The 22812-nt window shown below is 38.1% G+C and overlaps 1 protein-coding gene across 3 annotated transcripts in view; it reads right to left on the bottom strand.

Moving 5' to 3' along the window:
• Positions 1 to 22812, bottom strand: part of ARHGEF7 (Rho guanine nucleotide exchange factor 7) — a 116334-nt gene that overhangs the window by 15427 nt on the left and 78095 nt on the right. For 2 of the 3 annotated variants that reach the window (XM_084201171.1, XM_084201173.1), the window contains exons 10-18: positions 18255 to 18393; positions 17312 to 17371; positions 16006 to 16152; positions 14070 to 14156; positions 10561 to 10639; positions 9028 to 9167; positions 8165 to 8389; positions 7053 to 7146; positions 4161 to 4250 (exon numbers count right to left, since the gene is read on the bottom strand). In XM_084201171.1, coding sequence (XP_084057297.1) covers positions 4161 to 4250; positions 7053 to 7146; positions 8165 to 8389; positions 9028 to 9167; positions 10561 to 10639; positions 14070 to 14156; positions 16006 to 16152; positions 17312 to 17371; positions 18255 to 18393 — 1061 coding nt within the window. Of the gene's footprint in view, positions 1 to 3447; positions 3577 to 4160; positions 4251 to 7052; positions 7147 to 8164; positions 8390 to 9027; positions 9168 to 10560; positions 10640 to 14069; positions 14157 to 16005; positions 16153 to 17311; positions 17372 to 18254; positions 18394 to 22812 lie in introns of those variants that run through there. The other variant, XM_084201172.1, reaches the window with a different exon arrangement.

Here is a 22812-nt window from a genome sequence, read left to right as displayed (position 1 = left end):
CTGCCACACTACTGCACACAGTAAAGTGACAGTATGACCACAGGTAACATGAGAGTACCGAAACACTGCATGTAATGAGCATGGACTGCCAGGTTTTCATGACAATTGCTGGACTGGGGTGGGGAAAGAGCAGCAAGGTCCTTCATATAAACGTTTTAAGCAATGAGCAAAAGACAGCAGTATAAAACCAGAAATTTTTATGGATTAGCAAATGCTCTTCCAAACAAATAGGACAGATATGTGAATATCTGAATGATTTTACAGCTCTTGTACTGCTTATTTTTAAGCTGCATTTCACTTACTCTACCAGCTATGTTTTTTGTTAATAATATGTAGAAAATCCAACCACTACCACTAAGGTATTTCCATATAGCTGGCACTCAGCTCTCAAACCAGTATGGCTTCAGTACAAAATATAAAAATGTGCTTATCCAAAATAAAAAGAAAATAAAGGACCTGTTACTACACTGACCAAGTCAAAAGGAAAAAAAAAAGACCATTCAGAGCTACAAATTAACATCTGTCAGTTAAAAAACCCTCAAGAAGTATCATCCTTAACAGGATATACACTTTTTAGAATGACTTATTTGTACGTGTACTGAATTGACAATAGAGCCTTCCACCAGGTATAACTGAAGTTTCAGGAGCTCCCTCAGAAGTTGTTAAAATATCACATTAAAGAGACAAGGAACAGCAAGAAAACATCTAAGAAAAGCAGGCTGTGATACAACAAGCATTTGTTAAGAAAAAGCTCAGAAGTGCATTAGTTCTGGTGAGAGATATATGAGCAACAGCTCTTACGAGATGTAGACCCCATTCTGTAACTATGGGCTGTCCATATACTGTCATAGTCAGAGTCTTCTGAGAGGTCTGAAGGCTCCAAACGAGAAAGACTACTGCGACGACCCAAGGAGTCTAGACTTGATTGGTCATCATCAGCCAAGACGTGATTATGCATCAGGTCAGTGCCTTGCCATGCTAAGGATGTATAGGTGAAATGAAATGGTGGATGTGGATAGGCAGAGGTGGGATGAGGAGGAGAACGTAAGGAATAGCCACAACCAAACACATGAAATAAAAGCAAAAAGGTGATGGGAAGAGAAGGAAAAGAGAAAATATTGTTAAAAAGGCACCAAAGTTGGGTTTTTTCTTTTTTTTTTTTTTCAAATTTGTTTGGGGTTTAGGTATAAATTACACTCAGCACATAATGTTTGAACGGTTACAATACAATTTTGAAGTGGTTTTTAAGTTTCTAGGCAGTCTCAGTTGAGAATTTTTTGAGTAACAAAATATTGTTTGAAAGTAGAATTTTTTGAAGAGGAAGTCAGGTTCTTTTGAAATACAGAGTCAGTTCTGGTCTGGGGAGGATTTGACTGGGCACAGAGCAGTAAACAAACACAGTAAGCCAGCATGATCCAGCACCAATGTGAAAAGCAACAGCCCCTTCCCCATCACATATCTGTACCTCATCCTTTCCCTCCCTTGCAATGACACAGTCTTTTGTGCAGCTGCTTCATGAGCCAGGCCAGGAAACAGCTTCAGATGAAAAAATCTTTTGTAGGGTTAGTTTTTTCAAGCAGGTAATTTTCCCACCAGCTCACAACACAGCCAACAGAAGTGCTTGTGTCACCACTGTGAAGAGGAAAATGAAGGGGGAAAAAGAAAAGCAAAGGTTCTCATGCAGAGCAGGGCTGCTGATTACTAAATCAGCAGCAACATGTTGCACCCATTGAAGGAGACTGTCAAAGTACATTTTTCTCTGTGCCCATACCCCTTGTTATGTGTTAAACCATGTGGCAAATTAACTCACAGAAAAACATGGCCAAGAGCCTAACAGTGACACAGCCTAGCCCATTCTGACCCCTCACACACCTCTTCCTACATGCCTGAGTCCATCCCCCCAGTTCAGTATTTTTACATCTCTGGGGTCATTGGTCAAACATAGTAAGGACAGGTTTTTTAATTTTTCAAGGCCTGGCAATATTGAAGGACTGAAGCCATGTAAGTGGCCATGTTATGCGCCACCATACACATGATATTGCAGAGGATTTTAAGTCTTCATTTGAAGCAGGAATGCAAAATAAGCTCAGTGTACAAAAAGCATGAGAAAGTCAGACTCTGGTCTTTCATTTCCATCTATCTACCCAAATTAAATCCCACTTTTTCCCACCCAAAAAACTGATAAAAAGCTGCTCTGCTACCTCTAATACCAGACCTTACCAGTTTGCACTGGTGCCATAGCTCTGCTGTACTGACACTGCCAAAAGCAGCAGATTAAGGTGCAGTAGGGGAATTGCCCAGTGAATGCTGTCAGGGACAGGCAGAATATTAACTAGGAGGTAAGAATGGAGTATGTAAAAACCAGCATACTTCACAGATGACAGGCAACACTCTCATTCTATTATTCTACTCTGACTACTGCTCCAACAGAAGCAATTTCAGCTTTATTGGTTCTTCCCCCATTTCCAATTCCAGTTTACAAATGGACCTTCTGAAACCTAGTCTTAGGTGACAACACTATGCTTTCCAAACAAAGCAGCTGTGTGCCTAATCAATAAAAAATTGTTTCTTGCTTCAATTAAGAGCAAATAAAAGAGCTGACTTCTGATGTATGCAATGATACCCACAGCACTATGTATATTTCTTAAATATACATAGACAGGAAAAATAGGCAAGCAAAAAAAAAATTGTATCCACTTCATATCTGCACACACACACACTACTGTGCAAGTGCAAATGTTTTCCCAACCATTTCTTGTCACGTTATCCTTGGAAATAACAGAACACAGTTGAGGTGTTTCAACGGCAATCATCTCATTTGATTTTGTTTGGAACAACAGTATATCTTCAGAACTTTGAACTCATTCATTCCCTTTATCCAATTAAACACACTACTGTAATGACTGTAGGACTGTAAAAAGATTAGTAGTAGTAGTAGCTGATTTCATGATCTTGGAGATCTACAGTTCATTAAGACAGAAAAATTAAAATTAAGGCTTTTGTTGCTACTTGAGAAGTTTTTACAGTCTAATATAACTGCCATATTCCCATTGTAAGTTACATAGGAATACAAAGTAGCTGTGTTTTTTTCAAAGTGGCAATAGCAAAAAAGGCAAATATTAGGAAGATTCAAGAACTAAGTCTGCAATTGTGTTTTAAGACTTCAACTGTCAGCACTAAGTGCTTTTGCTTGGAAGCAAAACAGGCCTAGAACACTGTAGGCAGCACTAAGAGTGATTAATATTGCAACATTTAAATATCTTAAATGGACAAGAAGTTATGATGTCCAGTCTTCTAGTTCCAGCAAAACCAGCCAAGTACCTCAAATTCATTATACTGTGTTCCAAGGATCTCCAAATTAAATTTGTATTCAACAGTGCAAAAAGGAACAAACGCAACAGCATTTTCTCCTTCCTTGTGTAAATGGAACACATGCTGGTGGACTCCCCTGCTTTGAGCAATGTTTTACTTACAATACAGAGGAACTCCACATGGCAACCTTGATTTGGATTAAATGAAGTAGGACCCCAGAGGCACGTTACAGGTTTTCAATATGCTAGGTATTGATCTGAGAAACTAAAAATGGCTTTAAGCAACACACATCTGAGAACAATTTCTCCTGAAATTATGAGACGGGATTAAAATTTGTGGTTAATACTAAAAACAACTAGTGGCAATAAAATTAAAGAAATTTTTATAGGTCTAAGTTACTTTTCCAGGGACAAAGTCTTTGTTGAACAGAACACAACAAAAATACAGTCCTTCAAAATTACAATGACTCTTTCATTCCTCCTACTTACCAGCTTCTTGAAATTTATCCAAAAGCATACTGATTAGCTGTTATATTCAATTCAGACACCTCTTATTCATTGGTAAAGCTTTAGTACCATTTTAAACCATGACAAGTAGCTACATTTGGGTTTTTGTTGTTTCTGATTGTTTCAAAATGCTAAAAAAATGATAGCCTCTAACCATGGTCCTTGGCATCCAATACATGAACACCTGGCATTGATGTTAAACCAGAAACAGTTTATTATTATTTGCAGGTCCAACTTACTATTTGCAAAGGCCTGAGAATATACAGCACTGTCTTTTGCAAACTATCAAATGTTGATGTTTTAGCTAGAAAGTACTAAAATGGGTAGAAATGGCTAACTTACTTGAATTTAATGTCTGACGTGTTTTGGCACTTGTGCAATATGCTTCAATGACTTTAAGAATTTGAGCATCTTCTTCTAAAGCAGCTGTACCTAGAATCAATGGGAAAACCAGAATCTTAAATATGGGCATGTTTCTTAATATAGAAAAGTCTCTATAAATCAGTACAGTTCAGTTGAGTGAAAAGTTCAGCCTAATCAACCATTTAAAATTATTTTAATCATACCGTTTTAAAAATCAAACTTCAATGAACAAAAGTCACGGTCTAAAAAGACAAATACTATTTTGAAATGCTTAGAAATAATTCAGAGTAACCACCCACACATTCAAGATATTTTCTGAGCGTCTGATGTTATACAGAATGCGTTTTGAAGTGTGAGAACTCTCATTCTAAACCAGCCATTTTACTCAAAAACTCCTATATACTCAAGTTCTATAAACACACAATTCAATATGTATACTATTCCATTATTTAATCAACAAAATCAAGGAACAGAATACTAATTCACAGAAAACATCTCAAAAACCTTTTGCATTTGTGTGTGTATATACGTGTGTTTGTATGTATGTATATAAAAATCAAATTTACCTCTTTCAACAGCACAGAACTGAAAACAGAACTCAGAATTAGCAGCATAACTTCAGTCCAGCAGAAGGGAACACACTGCTATCATGTACATATCTCTGAAAAGCGACTACTCTAAACTATTCAGACTTCAACAGAAATAGCACTACTGAACAAATGTAACTATTCAAGCTAAACATGGCAACATTTTCCAAAAGGTAAAGCTCCACAGCAAATCTCATTGGGTGACTCAGTAAAAATAGTGTCAAATTGTTCACTCACAATAGAGTGAACTTCCACCTCTACCATTATTAGTTTAGATTAAAGCAGAAGTCTATATGCAAAGAAAGACAATTTGTTGTTTTAAAAGCATTTTTTCCTCTTTTCCCCTGTGAAATAACTAGGTTTGAAGATTTCCTGCTACATAAATCTGAGCAGCCTTCAACATCAAAATGCAGTTGTATACTCTGCTAGCCAATGCATCCTGTTGGGTTTTGTGATTTATTATCACCAGAACAAGCCAACTTTCCAAACATTTGTTGGGATAAGCTAGCTACTGCAGAAATTATCTTGACCCAATGTAATTTTCCTACAGCTTATGAGATGCGGAAATTCCAAAGTATGGGTTATCCCTTTTTCAAGGCAGGAAAAATAATTGGATTTTGTAGTTAGAATGCAGCACCATATAATTACAGTAGCAGGGCAAATTCTACACTTCTGAAATAGCATTTTGAGGGCAGTCAGTTGAATCATCTCGGTTCTTTTGTCTGTGGAAATGCTAATTTGACACAGCAGTTCTCAAAACATAGCCCATAAATTCTCTGGATTCCTGAGAAGGGAAGTAACAAAACCCAGACCTCTCTATCAATATATGCTTTAAGTTTGATAGAAATAGGAAACTTTTATAGCTCCACAAAAAAAAATTGAGAAAGTTGAAGAAACACTAACAGAAGCTTCTAATTACTGATTAGGGAAGGTCAATACCAAGAATCTGTAAGAAACACTCTTTGACTAAAAGCTACCAAAAAATATCTTTCAATAAAAGTTACCTATCAGGAGTAGAATAATGTATTTGCGAGCTACAGACTCCTTCCTTCCCCCAACTGAAAATCCTTAACTCCTCCCATTGTGTTCTTTAACAATTGCTCAATTGCTAAACCTACAAGTTGACAGCTTCATCTTCATCATTATAACTTTTGAATCTCCATTCTCCAACATCTGAAATGATACTGTACTATAGTACTTTTATTTTTCCTAAACAGATGCCTTGCTGTCAGGATAAAACATCCTGAACTACAACATCCATTTGCACATCCATGAACAGAGAATCATTCTACTCATTACCTTAACCTTTGCCACATGAAATTCGCAGAACATTCAAAAAGTCTAACACCTCAGACAAACCAAGAGCACCCTGGGCAAAAGCTTTTTCTCTCCAACTCTATATAAGCCTGTGAAAGAACTGCCACAATAACACACTTCATGCACTGAACACTCATGGCACAGACTCTAAATAAAAGTCCATGAGCAAAAGACAGACACAGAGAAGCAAAAGCTACAGCAAAAATCTGTCCACTAAAACACCCGGTCTTTTACTGATACAAGTAATCAGATTATTCATTCACACATTTCTAAGGAAGAATTACAGCAACACTGACAAGTAAGTGAGTACTGTGTTTGCTTGATAACATTAATGCTCCCTCCACTTCAAATTATCCCAACATCCAGATTTTGACCTCTCTCTTTCTGTACATTACTAAGTCTCTCTCAGATCAGCATTTTTCTTCTGACTTCAGGCAGCCTAAATATCTGCAATTTATTTAGATACAGACATTATTTATAGGAGATAAGAGAAGACTGTTGGATCCTAGAAGGAGTGATTGTGGAAGCAACTTGTCTTCAAATCAGCAGCAATAACCAGCTTTCCAACACTCAGGACAATAAAAGCTCCTACCAAGACCAACTTAAGAACATAGCTACAAAGTATTCTGCAAGAGTGGTTCGGTATCTTCACCTTGTTGTTTACAGTACTAATAGACAGGTTTACCTTACTGAACTTCACCTGGCTCTCTAGTGAACCTCCCTTCCTTCAGAAATAGGCACTTCACAAGCAGACATCCACTGTAGCAATCAGTACAGCTCCACAAATGCCACCATAGCACAAGATGACTACAGCAAATCCTCCTCTGGAGATACCCACCCCTCTCCCCTGACATGAGAGAGGAAACCAGCTGACTTGCTTACACTGTGCACCTAATTCTTACAGAAATTAAACTGATGTTAATTCCATCCTTCGTATTATGCAGATATTTGTTCAAGTCTCTCTTACTTTTTCTCAGTGCAAACTCTTCATCCGATGGCTTCCTCTCTGGCTTGCGTTTGGGAAGCAGCTTTTTCATGGTTTTAGGGCTTTTACTGAGATCCTGTACAGGAAAAATAAAAGGTAGAGCTTCTAGACAGTATTTCAAAAATTTAACTTCTAAGATACATACAGGAATTACTAACTAAAAACCTTTTAGCAGCACCAAAATTCAGTTTAGTAATATTTTTTGCCATGTTCAATTCACTTGAATTGGCTGATTTCCTCTCTACCCTTCCTCTAGCTATCCACACAGCCAAATATTTTATCTGTTCTATGAAGAGAAATGTACATAAAACCTGCTGCAAAGATATTCAGCCTGTTTGGGAGCTAGAGTGAAGAGAAGAGGCCGGAATATTTCCAGAAGAGACAACGCATTTCACTTGTCTACTGAGAAGTAAAAGATGGACCTAACAAGGAAGCTTGCCAGGTACTATACTCCTCAAAGCCCAAATTTGTAAAAGTCTAGGTCTGCTTTTACAGAGGTCTACAGGAAAAAAAAACCCAAAATCAACACAACAAACAAACAAAACTCACAAACAAGAAACCCAGCAGCATTTCTGCTCAAGATGTGGTCATGGTGGTCATGGTAATTTACAGGAACAATACTAAGTTTTGGGAACAAAAGGAAGATGCTGGTCTACCCTTGACCTTAAGGATCCCAGACATGTTCTGTGGAAACACAGAACAAGAAAGAAAAAAGGTGACTGAGCAGGACCTACCAAAGTTGATCAAGACAGGTTTTGGATGTTATTGCAGGCTAAACACTATAAAGATTATTGAAATTTTAATACATTGGAGAATTTAGTGGCCTACACACGAAAGCATAAAAGGATCTCAAGTTAAATTACAAAATAAGGGTATAGTACAGCCAAACTGATACAGCCAAACAGAAGAATCTCTTACAGCAGCTAAGTTTCAATGCAAATCTTGCACTGCAGAAAAACTCTCACTTTTTCCCTGCTGTTTACGAGATTCACAAAATTAAAGGAAACTCACATACACAGAGCCACCATAAAAAATGTACAACTTCCTACTGCAGGCCTGTCCCACTGTCTTGTTCCTGGGCTGCTGCCCCTCACCTCTTTATAGCACAGAGCCGCTGAAGGCCGCAGCGGCGGGGCGGGACGCAGGCAGCTCAGGCTCCAGGGCTTGGGCGTTTTGGGAGGTTCCAGTGGTCCCCAGTTGATTGTGGTGTGTGGAGTCCCATGATGGGAGGGATGAGGGAGAGTGTGGTAGGCAGGAGTTAGTGGTATTGGCTTGCTGTCTGAATGCTTGCTGGAGGGAGTCACTGGGTGGGAAGGAAGCTGTGGAACACGACGGGAAAGGAAAGGAAGCATATTATCATAATGGAGATACAACATCATCGAGGACTGCTGAAATAATCCCTCTTGCTAGAGCATTTCTGTTTATTACAGCTGGCCTTCAAAAAATTTGACACTAAATTATTTTTTGGAAAAAAGGAGCTTAAATTTTTTTTATTGTCTACCACAGATGGAGCATAAAATAAAAATAGAACAGCTACAAGCAGCCCTGCTCCCACTCTCTCACCACTAAGGGTGGAACTAAATTTAGAACCATTCATATCCAACAATTCAAATGCAGAACCCAAAAGAAATTACTGTTTCTCCACAGCCTGTCAAGTACATCACCAATTACAACCTACTGTTCTAAGTATACTTAAAAAATGGTGATGCATGCACTTGGTCAAAACAGAAAAAGTAATGATAATGAACTTTCTTTTACCCCAGTTAACTGTTACACTGACTTTTAAGCATTTTATTCTTTGTTCACACAATTCAAAACAGAATTATCTTTTTACCTATTGGACTAAAGTGACAAAATTCAGTTCTTGTTACTAATGGCTAAAAAAAAAAGACTTTCCATGGTGTTATATTTGCCAGACAACCTAATTATAACCTAATTCTGCTCATTCATTTCTTACCGTGTGAGATGGCACAGAGTGAGGTTTAATGGTGGGATTCCCAACAGTTGTGACTTTGGTTTGCTTCTGCAGGTGATCCACCCATTCATGCAAATCTTGTTGGTTGTTACAAGATACTAATATCCTTTCAATCATATTTCCTAGGTGATAGGAAAGACATAGAAAGAGACAAAGACACCAGAAAGACATAGGAAGCAAAAAAAAAAAAAAAACCAGTTAGTCAATCTGACATGATTAAAAAAGATACTTATTTCTTAAAACATGATGTCCTCTCAATACTAAGCAAAAATTCAAAGCCTATTTTCAGTACAACAGCATCCCACTTTTCCAGGTTGTAACACACATCGCTTCCATGTATTTATTCTTAGCCTAGCACAGGAGTTCTACTTTTTTCCCCTAACTCTAGTAATTAAGCACAACCTTAAATGACAAGAGTAGGAGACAGGCTCATCTACTAGCCTTATGCTTCTCCATCTTCCCCAGCAAAGCCTGTACACAGCCTAAAATGTCATTCTTGAGTGTGTACACTGCAACACAGGAAAAATTATAAAATAAGAGTTCACCAATCTTCCCTCAGAAGAAGGCATAAAATTAAAGCTAAGGCAAAAGTCACTTGGGAATGTAATATTAACCAAAGACTACTTTCACTTCTGCACTTAACACCGTTTAACCCACTGCATTCCCCTTGAGGTCAGCTTCATAGCTACTATCACCAAAAAAACCCCATTTTTTTCTCAATATAAACAATTTTTTCCCCTGTGACTCATGACATTGATATCATACTTGAGACAGTCAAAGTTAGTTTCTCTAAATGCAACCTGCTTGAATGTAGAACTGATCTGGGAAATTAATGAAGATAAAAAACTTCACCATGGGGACCCTGCACTGTCCTTTAAATTGTCTCAGGACACACATGATGAAATGAACGACTAAACAGATAGAAATTACCTATAAGCACAATGGCAACAATCATTAACATCAGAGATGCTAAAGAAGAATCTTGTTTCCTCAGAAAGAGGTGGAAAATTTATAGAAGAAAACTCTTGCTGAAAGCTCTTCCAGAGCCTCTTGAATGCCTATTCTTTCAGTAAATAGTGCACTTGGAACTGCTTCATCCCAAAAGATCTTCTCCAAGGCTACTGCCTCCACTTATTAAGATACAGAAATTCCAGGATGAATCCCATGCAAAGAGCTCCTGCACTGCTTAAGAGAAGCGGTAAAAAGCAGCCTTCAAGGGAGACTCTGGATGGCTGAGTTACAAAGGCTGAATCCCCCCAGGATGGCTGAGGCTGTCAGGGACCTCTGCAGGTCACATTCCCCACTGCTCAGGCACAGACACCTGGAGCTGCTGCCTGAGATCATGGCCAGGGAACTTTCCAGTACCTCCAAGGACAGCCATCTCCCCAGGCACCCTGTGCCAGTGCTTGGTCACCCTCACAATAAAAATGTTTTCCTCCGTTCAAAACGAGCAATGGATGTTTGAAACAGTATATGCTGGAATAGCTAGCAAATAAAAATACTAATGGGCAATACCTGATATTTCAAATGCATTTTTATGGTTTTCACTGTCTTCTAGCTTTGTAATAGTCATTCCTGTCATAGGCAGTTTTCCCTTAAAAAAAAAAAAGAGACATTAATATTGACATTAAATACAAAACACATAAAAACATTCCCAATTAAAGAAAATACAAACTTTAAACTCTGAAAAAAGATATTCACAGTAAATTGACACATACATCCCAATGGGTTTCAAAACATTCAAAAATCCATCCAAGCATGTTACAGTGGGAGTTTTTCATATATCCAACTTCTGCAAATGACATCTGTGATGTCAGTAAGTCTAGCTGATACCTATTCAGGCTACAAAATCCATACAAACACCATAGTGATCATTCCTCAGTCTCAGGTTCTTGAAACTGAGACCTTCAGGATCATATTACATGACTGGAGGCAACAGTGACTCTACTTTAAGCACATTTGTTTGCAAACTGTCTTATTAGCTCCCAGAATAAAGTCTGTAGAACAAGTAAATTTATAAAGGAGTACTTCACAAAATAAATGCATCAATTATTTACTGAAATTTATTTCTCTAATAAAGCCACTCCTAAATTCCCTCATGGAAATACTTTGGGGTGGGGGGGGAAGCAGTGAACACCTTCAAATTTGTAAGTTTTCTTCAGAAGAACATAATAATTTTTCAGGAGATCCCATTTTAAACCCAGTCAAGCAGGGGAAAAAAAAGTCAGTTTAGGATAACTTTTTGACCCTTTAAAACACAGATGAATAAATAAAATTGAGTATTTTTGGGATGAAAGGTTTTATTAAAAATGAAACTTAAGAAAAGTTCTTTAAGACTTCCTGTATTCTCCTGCACAGAAACACTATTCAGCAAATACTGGCAAAAGCACAAATACTGTGTACTGTGGAATTTTGGCTCCAAACACAGCAGAAAGAATAAAAACCAACTTTATGTTTTCCTCTTTCCTACAGACAGCAGAACGGACAAAGGTTTCTTAGAAGCTTGAAAACGAAAAATCACTTGGTATTCTGTAGGCACAGAGCATGCTCAGGCCCAAGAGACCAAAAAGAAAGGAGGAGATCTCTTGTGACAGCTTCCCTGCTGCAGGAAACATGGTGGCCATGTGCACTATTAAATGCAGCTAAAATTTGCTCTTTTGCCTTTTTTGCCATGTTTGCTGGTTCATGAACAACACAGCATAAAACCACAACGAGAGAGATGTGCAAGAACTGCTGAGACAGGTGGGGAGGCAATAGAGGGGTACGGTGGTGACAGAGATCACCTGAACCACGGGGCAGCAAAAAACACAAAGTCAGCAAAACAGAAAACTGAAGGGAGCTTGTCAATCATTTGTACTCCCCTTCTTTAACAAACAATTGTGCAGCTCTCCTAAGCATGGGTTCTTGCTCCTTGTGAGTTCAGCTTAGAACTGCTAAAAGTTCTTCCCCTTAGTTCCTGTGGTGGATATCAGCACTATCAACCAGAAAATCTGAAGCCTGACAACAACTGGGCTATTCAGAAATGCAAAAGTTATTATGTAGGATGATGCCTCCAGTGGCATAATTTCCTTGAGAAAGACTGGGAGAACTGCATCATCTTCTGCCCATATCCATCCCAGTTCTGAGATGTGAACCTCAGAAGAAATGTCCAGGCGGCCCACATTATGCTCTCTAGACATGGGCTCTGATCAACTGACTCAGACACAGACAGTGATGAAATAATTTCACCTTGCTGTGAACATGTAGCCATTAAAATCTGAGACAGTCTCAGTGCTAGCACGATCACACATGAGCTTGTGAGGAAATTAAGAGTTTTCTTTCAAGGGATGGTTGGATAGTGAGCACCAAGATAGGGCTGTGGCCATTCTGAGTAGAAGCTGAAGACAAATCACAGAAAATGGCTTATTTATTTACTAAATAATGCTGTACATTTAGGGGATAAAGTGGGTGGGAAGAAGAAATGCAAGTGATAGGAGAGGAAGAATAAAGCTTGATGGACTGTTTAATTTCATGTTGCTTGTTAACATGCTAAATTTCCAGTCAGCTGCTTTGTAATCAGTACAGAAGAATCTATCCTCTCCAGAAATTCTGTTTGTACCCTTGGAACACAGAACTAACCTGCCTTTTCTACTATCTTTTGCCATCAACACTGGGATAATTATAAGTGCTCCAAAATTAACAAACTTGACTGTCCGCTTGAACCCCCTAATGCGGCAGCATTTTAGACAAATCCATCTGAATTGTGGCAGGTAAGGTACGAATCCAAACACAGATTTTGGAATTTAATTGCTCTTAATTAAAAAAAAAAAGAAGTCACATTTTTGTGACTGACTGTGGCTGATCACAGAGGAACACCCAATGACCAACCTTCAGCATTCCTTTGAAACAGGCAAATCACTGCTCAGGAGAAAGGCATGAACTGTTCAAGTGTCTGTTTTATAGAAGCATTTCTAGTAGGTGAAATCTCTGCCTCCTTTTAGAACTTTGTTGCAGTTTTTCCCTGTCTTTTGGTATTTTACTGTGATGTCCCAAACCCCCATGGCATTACTTGAACGTTTACAAGACTTTGGAAGTCATGGTTTGCACATTTGCCTCTCTCAGGAGTCTTTGAAACTATATACCCAAGATGCAAGTGTTTTTGTGGAACATAGCCCAGAGCTAGAGGGAGCCAAGACAAATGGCACCCCTGCACTGCAGCACTTGTTCCACCTCTGCAACAGGCCTGTGGGGCAACAGCCACAAGTGCTCAGCTAGGAAACTTGGGAGAGAGCTCAAAGGCTCTGTCTACCTGCTGTGAGCAGAGGATTTGTGAAGTGAAAGACCTGGTGCTCAGGTCTCTAGGGCTACCTTGTAAGCACTTCAGGTGGTGTTATTACACTGGGGAGCCCCAGGCTGGGGCCAGGGACTGAAGGTCAGTCCGTGTACTTGATCTTTTCCCATAGTTAGAGCATCTCAAGCATACATTTAGAACATGTCTTCAACTTCATCCAGATGGAATCTATTCTGTGAGCCCCAAAACAACTTCTACTCTGTGACTCAGTGCCCATTAAACAGAAAAAACGAAAAGATGAATTTTGAAAGTGTGCCACCGATTCCAAGATAAAACACAAATGTGGATGCCCCCAAACAGACTGATGGTAACAGCCTAATTCACACTAATGGAAGCTTAAGGGGGCTGTGTCACTCTGTTAAGTCTCAAGCAGCAGTCTGAGAGCACTAACAAACCTATGCAGCAACACTGGTTTTCCACACACATCTAAAAAGCTGCCAATCTCATCAGCTACTATCAACAAAGTAAAGAAAAATAATGTCTCCTTGGTGATAGTCACAGCCACAAAGAAAATGAGACCCTGGGCTTCTAGGCCAGAATTTCATAAAGCAGATGATCACTTCTTATTGCAGATATTGCCTTTCAGCTTTATAAATGCAAAACTTTATTAATCCTTCCAAGCTTCTTGTGAAATATCATTTGGAAAGAACACAACCCCCAACATATTTTTACACATGTAAATGTATTACTTTACCTGATAGATAAAGCCACTCATTCTTGGGCTGGCAGACAACATTAGCAAAATGTTAGGGAAGAGAAGAAGATACCTTTCATTCTTTTCCTTGTTAAAAGAAGAAAATGAAAAAGTAAATACACCATCACAAGTCCCCTTTCCCATTTTTCTATTACTAAAAGCTATCAGCATTAAAACTGGATGATTACTCCACAAGTATTTCCACAGTGCAAAACTATTTCTCCATTGTATTTAAAAAAAAAAATTAAAAATAGAAAAAAAATGAAAGAAGACAGAATTACTTATTTTCTTATTTGAGAAGTGCTACTAACACATGCCTATACTTTTTCCAGAAGATTACAGCCCTGTATTTTAAAACAGGAATTTTACAGTCTGGCTGAAATACTGACCTTGCTTAATATGATAACAACTGTGTGGCCAATTTCAGTAAAACCAAAATTACATACTGGATCTATTTCTTCCTATAATTTAGATGGATACTGTTACAGTCATATCAAGACTGTGGTCTCTCAAATTGGAGATCAGATTTTTAAACAGTGGATTATGCCCAGAAGCAGAAAAAGCAAAGGAACAATTAGTATAGTCACAACAAAAGCACTCATTACTTTGTTCTGGTTTTAATTTTCTGGTTTCATGTGCAAAGTTATCCATTGTGGTTGTGTTTTGAGGTAATTTTATGGAAGAAGGAATAAGTTTACGAATAAGTTTACTCTGAATCTACTGCTATAGACAACAAAAGGGAGAAGCATTAAAGCGTAATATTTTAATGACAACATAAGTGTATCAACTGACAAAGCCACCATCCTAATTTCAAGCACCTTTGCAAAATTACAAGTCCTTAGCAGGTTTTAATGTTTTTAAGTAAATATTTGCAAATGGGTATATAATTTTTAGAAAGAGAAAACCAAACCCAGTTGCTGTTGCACAAATGAAGCTGTCCTGTATCTTGCAAAAAGCTGTGATGCTATACAGAAACTTCTAGAAGTCCATTACATTCAACATTTCACCCATGATGAGAGTGGGGGATGGTGATTTGTTTTGCTGGCTTGAAAAAGAGGCATGGCTGCAGAAGATGCACTGTCAGCTCTACTGAATCTTATTTACTTTAACACCTAACAAAATACCTGAGAGAAAAATATCAAGTGACTAACTTCTAAATATTCAGTTGCACAAACACTTGACTTTTTTTTTCATATTTCTGGACCTCTTTGCTCTAAGGGAGGAAATGGACTGAATGAGGTTGCAATTCAAAAGCTCTCATCAGATTCAAAGCCTCATTGATTTTTCAGGAGAACAACAAGCAATAAAAACATGTCAGTAAGCTGTATAACATTGCCTTTCTGTTAGCACTTGCTTTTAACAGCATTTATACTTAGTTCTGGTAGGACAAGTTTTTCTTTATGTTTTATTTGCTGTTTTGTTTAAAAAAAATATATATCACCAGACTTTGTCACTTTAAACTTTCTAATGTATCTTCTTTTTCTATTTCTCAAACAGCATTTGGTACTCAAGATTTACTACTTTAGCAATGTGCCCATAACAGCCAAAAAAGAGTTTGTCTCAGACACCTTACAACATAAAACTTGAAACATTTTGCTATTTAAAACACACTGGAATAACTGCTATGAACAATGATCCTGTAACATAACACATAGAAAATCTGGTTCAATTATGCCCTCTGAAAAAAGCCCTGTAAAAATCATCTTACAATATTTATAACTGCTATATTTAGTCACTTTTCAGTAAATTTTACAGAAGAGACCATCCATTTTCAAGGAATTTTATTTCAGGTTTTGTAAAAAATACCTTAAATCAACACAAAGATTTTAGCTTAATTACCATCTCTAAAGCACTCTCTTTATTTCTGCTGTATAATGATTATAATGAATTTTATTCAAAATTGGAAGAGTGACAGTAAAGATGAGAAGGACATTACCTCACTTCCAGCACACTGAATCATGACTTGGGACATGTAAATCACATTGCCAAGTGTTTTGATGTCCTCTCCCTCCCAACAACGAATAGCTTCTGTCAGGATTTGCAGTTCAAGTTCTTTCCGTTTCCGTACTTCTTGACATTGTGCCTAACAAACACAGGAAAAACATCTCTATCAACTCTACCAACTTGGAATGGGTTAAGGGTAGAAATACCACTACAGTTGTATTTACTGCTGCTGTGCTTGTATACACAGAAGACAGCAGCTTTCATAGCACTTTCATTTAGATGAATGCTATCAATATGTTTTACGAACTAGTTTTACTAAATTAAATATTATGGCTTTTCAATACATTGACTTCAATTACCATTCCAAATTCAGTCACAGCTCTGTTACTCAATTTTCTCCTTCCTTTATACTTCAAATTTTGGTGTGACTGCCCAAAAATGGACATGCTCAGCAGCAAAGAGTAACACAGCTGTCAGAAATACACATCTACACAATGAAGCATCTTTCAGTAAAAAGAGACATGCCACCTGTGCAAACCTTGTGCTCCTACTTTTATTAAGTAACCTGCTCAACTTCTGTTTATTTGAATTTTTCTCAACAGAATTGTTTCCTCTTGTTTTTAGAGTACCCAACAGAATGCAATTCACAAACCTCTTCTAACACTGATAACACTAAATTTCTGATTTAAAAAATAAAAAATGTCAGGTCATCATCAGCATACATCCCTAAGAGGAAGCACAACACATTAAGTTTCTTGCAACTGAGATTGCATTAATCATTGTTGCAGTTTAGGCATAGCTTTTCTTTTTTTTTTTTTGTAAAGACAGTAGCAGACAGCTTATCTGTTCAAATTAGGCTTCCTGTTCCAATTATTACTAGAAGTTTGGCATCTTCTAACTTCACTAGCACTTTTCAACCTCTCTCAAATCCAACATCATTCCCTGAGAAGGAATGCATGCAGAAAAAAACAAAAGCAGAACATATACTCATTTGTTGTAAAGAAGCCCTTCTTCAGGACATAGTCATACAAGCACTAGTAGAAAGGGAGATGAAGTATGATGAGAGGGCAGGGAAAGAGGTGCAGAATACTTTGCACAACTCTTATAAATAGTCCACTTACTACAACTCCCCAGCAAATTACCATCCTTAGCTCTGCCTACATACAGCATTGATTTCCAGGCTTTAAAAAATTTATTACACATTTATGAAAAAGCTTCACTCTTTTAAGCAATAAAGGAAGATGTAATTAGAAAACATTCTACGTAAAATATATAATCTATTCTTTTATCACTCTTACAGAAAGATTTTTGAAGGCAGTCATGGATTTTTGAATATCAGGACGATCCGGATGATAATCCTAAAAAAATGGAGAAAACATATATAAAAGGTTCAGTTCTAGCAGAATTAATTTAAAAAATTGTTAGAGGCTTAATTAAAACCAAATAAACAATTCTGCTAAATTGAAGTTGTAGACTGATCTAGTCTCTTCATGGCCTTCCTATATTAAACACTGGTGGGTCTGGCTTGTAGTAAGACTGCAGTTACTAAGCACAATGCTAACTTATACTTCAAATAGAGCCAAAGAAGTTTTACAAGACCTAGTGGGTAAGAGATTTTGGAATCTCAAGCAGAAAGTATTAACAGAGTTTTGTTTAGCAGGTTAGCTTTGTCACAAAGGTGATTTCCTACAGACTATCTAGCACATTCTGCTGTCACTGGCTGGCAAATCAATCTGTGTGACAAAACCCCCACACTTGCTATTTCTCTTTTTTCCCCACTCCAAACATATAACCTACAAAATGCAAAAGTGAAAAGAGTAGGTCCTCAAACACTTTCCTGTCCTGTAAAGATCACTTTTGGACAGTGCTCACTAGAAGTGAGGGGGACTATTTTGCCAATGTGTTCAGCACACTGAGGCGAAAAGCAGCACTCCCTCTAAGATAGAGTGGCCTCAAGTATTGTGCAGTGGACACATTCAATGTCAAGTCAACTGAAGACCCTGGTAAGACTGTTCTAGGAATAATGATTAGCTTCTCTGGATATTTTTACTTTAAATGTTTATCTTTTACAGAGGTTTTACTGCACTGACTTTTACATAAACCACCGCAGCCTGTAGTTTAGAAGGCTGACTGAAGAGCAAGCAAATGCAATTTTGGGTCCCATCATGTTTGACATGTACCTTTAAAATAATTGTTGTCAAATCATCATTAAGCTGGAACATAAATGCTGATAAGATATACCTCCATGTGCCTTTCAAGTTCTTTGAGTAACGTGGGGTATTTATCCAGACGCATAAAAGGTTTGCTGAGGCCCGTGGTCAGTACAAGGATCCCAGGGCTGTTTGCACCTTTCATCTCCATGAATTCTCCTAGCTCCTCACTGTGTACACAAGATATTTAAGCAAATTAAGATTAAATTATCAAAACAAATAAATTACATAGGATTGATGATTCAATCTTTCACCTGCAATGAAGTATACCAATAAAACAGGAGGCCAAATCAAAAATTAATTCAAGTATAACTTAAGTGCTGTGACAAGTCTGCATATTAAACAAAACACAGGAACAAAGCCATGTGCAGATTTTGGACCCAACCAGGGAAAAACACACAGAAGAACAAATCCACTGTTCTAGATAACCAGTGCTCAAAGATAGTTCCTAGATGTTGCACCATTCAAGCAACAATTACAGAATCAAGCTGTATTTTATTACTCAGCTCTTTATTCTAGTAAAATGACATATGACCTTAGAGGTAGTTTACACAAGTAATACACAAGCAAGAGTCAAATGCTTCATGTACAAATAAAAAACAGGTATTTTCATGGTGTCAGGCACTAATAAGAAGACAAATTTTCAGCAGTTTTTTTTCTCTCGCACTTACATGTTTAATCCTCATCTCACATCCAAGGTGTTAATGCAAAATAATTACCAACATTGATTCAAATGGTAGGAAAAATCACCATGAAATCTATTCTCTAATGAGCTAGGGTTTCATTAAGTGTGGACTTACACAAAACACATCTTTTCACAGCAAAGCCACTGTAAGAAATCCATTCTCTCCATGCATCATGAATTGCTACTTCCCCTCTCCAGATATTTTTTGGTTATTTGAATAATTCAGAATTGGCCCAGCCCCTCAACTTTTACAGCAATTCAGTTAAAACATCAGATCTGAGAATTTCAGCTCCCTTTGTTATCAAGGAAACAAAATAGCTACATCTTCTGCTTACAATGCAGAGATTTTAAAGGACTATGGTGCAGGAGGACTAGCTTTTCAAGAGTTTAAATCACCAAGAACAAAATGAGCCCTCTCCATTCAGAATGAAAGATACAGCAGCACCTGGGCTGATTGCCAGGCTTCATAAAATACAAGTTGCAAAAGAACACAGAATTCTAAAGGCAAAAATCTATGTAAAAAAAAATCAGAAAGTAATTTATTAAAAATGTAACATCTTACTGCATTCAAGACACACACACACACACTCCTTCCCAGTGCAGAACAAGTGACACTGATTATCCATGCCATTTGTCCAAGCAGATGAAGACAACAGAAGAAGAACACAAATATGGTGCTTAGGGGCGTGGTTTAGTGGTGGACTTGGAAGCGCTGGGTTAACAGCTGGATTGTATCTTAAAAGTCTTTTTCAACCTAAATGATTCCACAGTTCTATGGGCTGTGACCTTCCCAGTCCAATGTAAGTGCTCTACCCACCATCCCACCTGGATCTTTCACCTCTCAGACACCTAAGTTTCCCCCAGTTCTCAGAAAAGAAGATACTTTTCCATACAGTTTACTCCAAGTTTACTTGCCTTCGGATTAGTTAATTAGAATTTACTTACGCTACACCTTGCTTATGAATAGCCAGCACTGTTTCTGAATTGTCAGGTCCATCATCATTTTACACCACTATTGTCCAGAGCTTTCTGTCCCCATTCTAAGGAGGCCCAGGCTCTCCTCAGTGTATGTATTTGTGCCATTTCAGCTGCATTTCACTACAGAGTGCAGAAAGAGGGTGAGGGGATTTCTCAACATCTGCTGTGTGTGTTGAAGATGCAAAGAGAAGACCTGGGCACACTTGGGAAAGACCTTGCATCCCTCTTAAACAGGATATATCAGCAACTCCAGGCCTTCCAAATCAGCTTGTGACATAAACAGGTTTTAGCCAGAATTAAAACACCTTGAAAAACTTCCTACAGTACCTTGCACAAAGGGTTATAATAATGCAACACAGATGAACCTGAGTACTTTTTGAGCTTAAATTTAAATTTAAGTAAAGCTGGCCAGCTCTGAATACCTAGAGGCTGAAGACCTACTTTGCCTAATGCTTCCTTAATCACAGCCCTTGCTTAGCATAAAATCACACCACTCTAAAACTTGACAGCTGACTGCAGTGGCACCCTAAACAAAACTACAGATTTTGACTTGTAACTGTGTCTTGGGCTTACCACTTTGTGGTCAAGTATTCCGGGTAATTCCCTGAAACACCAGGCTTCCCGGCTACAGTGTGCTGTCACCTCCTCTCCTCCTGACTCACTTAAAAGAAGATAAACTGTTTCCAGAAAGTAATAAAGGTATTGACACCCAGTTTACACAGGAAGCTTTACCAAAGTTCACCAGGAAAGCTCTTCTGCCAGACAGCACTCATTGGTTTGAAATTTCAATTCCTTCTATGTACGACACTAATCATGTGCAAGTCATTGCTTTTCTGTTTTATCCATTCATTGCACCTGTAATCAGCCCCACCCATTTCAGCATCATAAAGTCAGGTTACACACAGCACTTGATACTTCATCTTCTTAATGTCAATGACATTTCCTACAAGAGCCAAGAGGAAGTAGCTGTTTAAACTCATTCTTTGCATTTTCTTTGCTTCAGTCAGACACAGCCCCTGCTGCCTCATTCTACCAACTCTGCCTTTTTACAGTATCTACTACTCTGCCCCATTTCAGGCAGCACAATCCATAAGTGTATTACACAGATTCTCTCACCCCTACAAAGCTGCATTTTCCCCAGGATGTGCCAGTCTCAAATACCACAGGCTACTCAATTGAACACTGTTCTGACAGTCCTCATTTTTGCCCTCAGACTGCTAAGGGGCAAAACCCCCCACTCCTAGTTACTTCAGCCATCTCCATACTGTTGAGTGCATACAAATGCATTATACAAATAGCACTTGCTGAGCCATCCACTCAGACAATGTAGGCACTTCCCCCCCACCCTGTTTTTTTTTAAATTCTTTTACTGTAGGAGAAACTTTGGTTACTGTTTCACCTACATTCACATTTCTCATTTTCATTTTCATTGTTCCATTTCTTCAACTTCAGCATTATGAAAGATACATGAAAAAAACAGGGGAAAATTTACTGTAGCTTGAATTAAAATTGACTTCTTGGAAACCTGAAATGAAAAGCTGGTATTATCTTGTTTTCACTGTCTACTCTGCAATCCCTTTAACTAAACACACTCACTGGTTATGCCATCCTCCGCTCAAGTGATACTGGGTGTTGATCACCACTGTTTTTACTTAATCACAATATAGAAATCTATGGAGCAAGTTTAAACCTCAGCTCACTTGAAACATACACAAAATCCTGAAAAACAGGCTTAGTAATGGCATCAACGGAGAGCAGTGTTAATAGGTGTAATTAAAACTGAATGACGAAGTTTTCCTCCCAACATTCCCAAGAGGACAATGTTTTCTTTCATACACTTCTACGCTTCCCTCTGACAAGTTTTGACATGCCTGCTTGTTCAAGCTCTAGTCTGAACACAGGCACACACTCCTTTAATACAATAGTACCCAAAATTTTGTCTGAGCAGTTCCATCATGCAGACCACTGTAGCATTCTACTCATGCCATACCAACCTGGCATCTCCGCAGCTTTGTGGACATAAAATATCCATCAAAATGTGGATGTTACTTTAGCTTAAAGAGAGTGTCTTTTATTTAGTCACAAAAGACAAACAGCATACAGGACATAATGGAAGGGTTCATTTTTACTTTCAAAAACATGAGGGAGTTAAAATACTGTTCGAACATGACAACAGCTCACGACCGTTTTGTAATTAATTGCAACATGAAAAAGTCTGTGTCAGCTGCTTTGCCAAAGACAATGGCTCTTTCATGTCACAATTTCAATTGATGCCTGCAAGTACCAGAGTCTCCTAGACAGTATGTGCTAAATGAAACTCCAGCCCACAGCTAAGAGTATGTTTTAATAAAAAGCTATCATTTAGCTGAACAGGAAAATCTTTTGAACAGTGAAATCATCAACTCAGTCACAACTGCCTAAGCAAGTAGCTTTTCAGAAAGAGGCAGATGAGACTTTAATTCACTACTCGCATCACTTTACACAATAAAATGCAGAGAAGCATACAAAAGTCCTGTTCTTCATTTATTCTGAAATTTCAAGCTGAAGAGTTCTCCCCACTCCAGACTGGAGTTGGTTCACAGCTTGAGATATTTTAAAGGTCACCATGAAAACTGTCTTTAAGCCCTACTAATATATTCAAATTCTTCTCAGAACAGCTGCCTCAAAAGCTGCAAATCACACTGGAAGAGGGAAGAAAACAAAGTTCAGATGTGCCTACAAGTAATAAAAGAAGAAAAAAAAAAAGGCCATTGAACCTTGAGGAAAGCAGATCCAGGAACTAAAAATGCAAACATTTAAAATCACAACTTACACTTCTGAAGGAGGTCTCTGTTTGTAATAGATGGAGCAGGAGCTATCACTGCTGAGGGGTCTGAGGACTGCACACAGGCACCGCATTTTGAGAGCGTCGTGACACAGCTCAGCT

This window comes from Fringilla coelebs (assembly GCF_963513975.1).
Source record: "Fringilla coelebs genome assembly, chromosome: 2".
NCBI lineage: Eukaryota > Metazoa > Chordata > Aves > Passeriformes > Fringillidae > Fringilla > Fringilla coelebs.
Note: the sequence above shows the minus strand (reverse complement) of the source record. Positions and strands in the feature narration are given on the sequence as shown.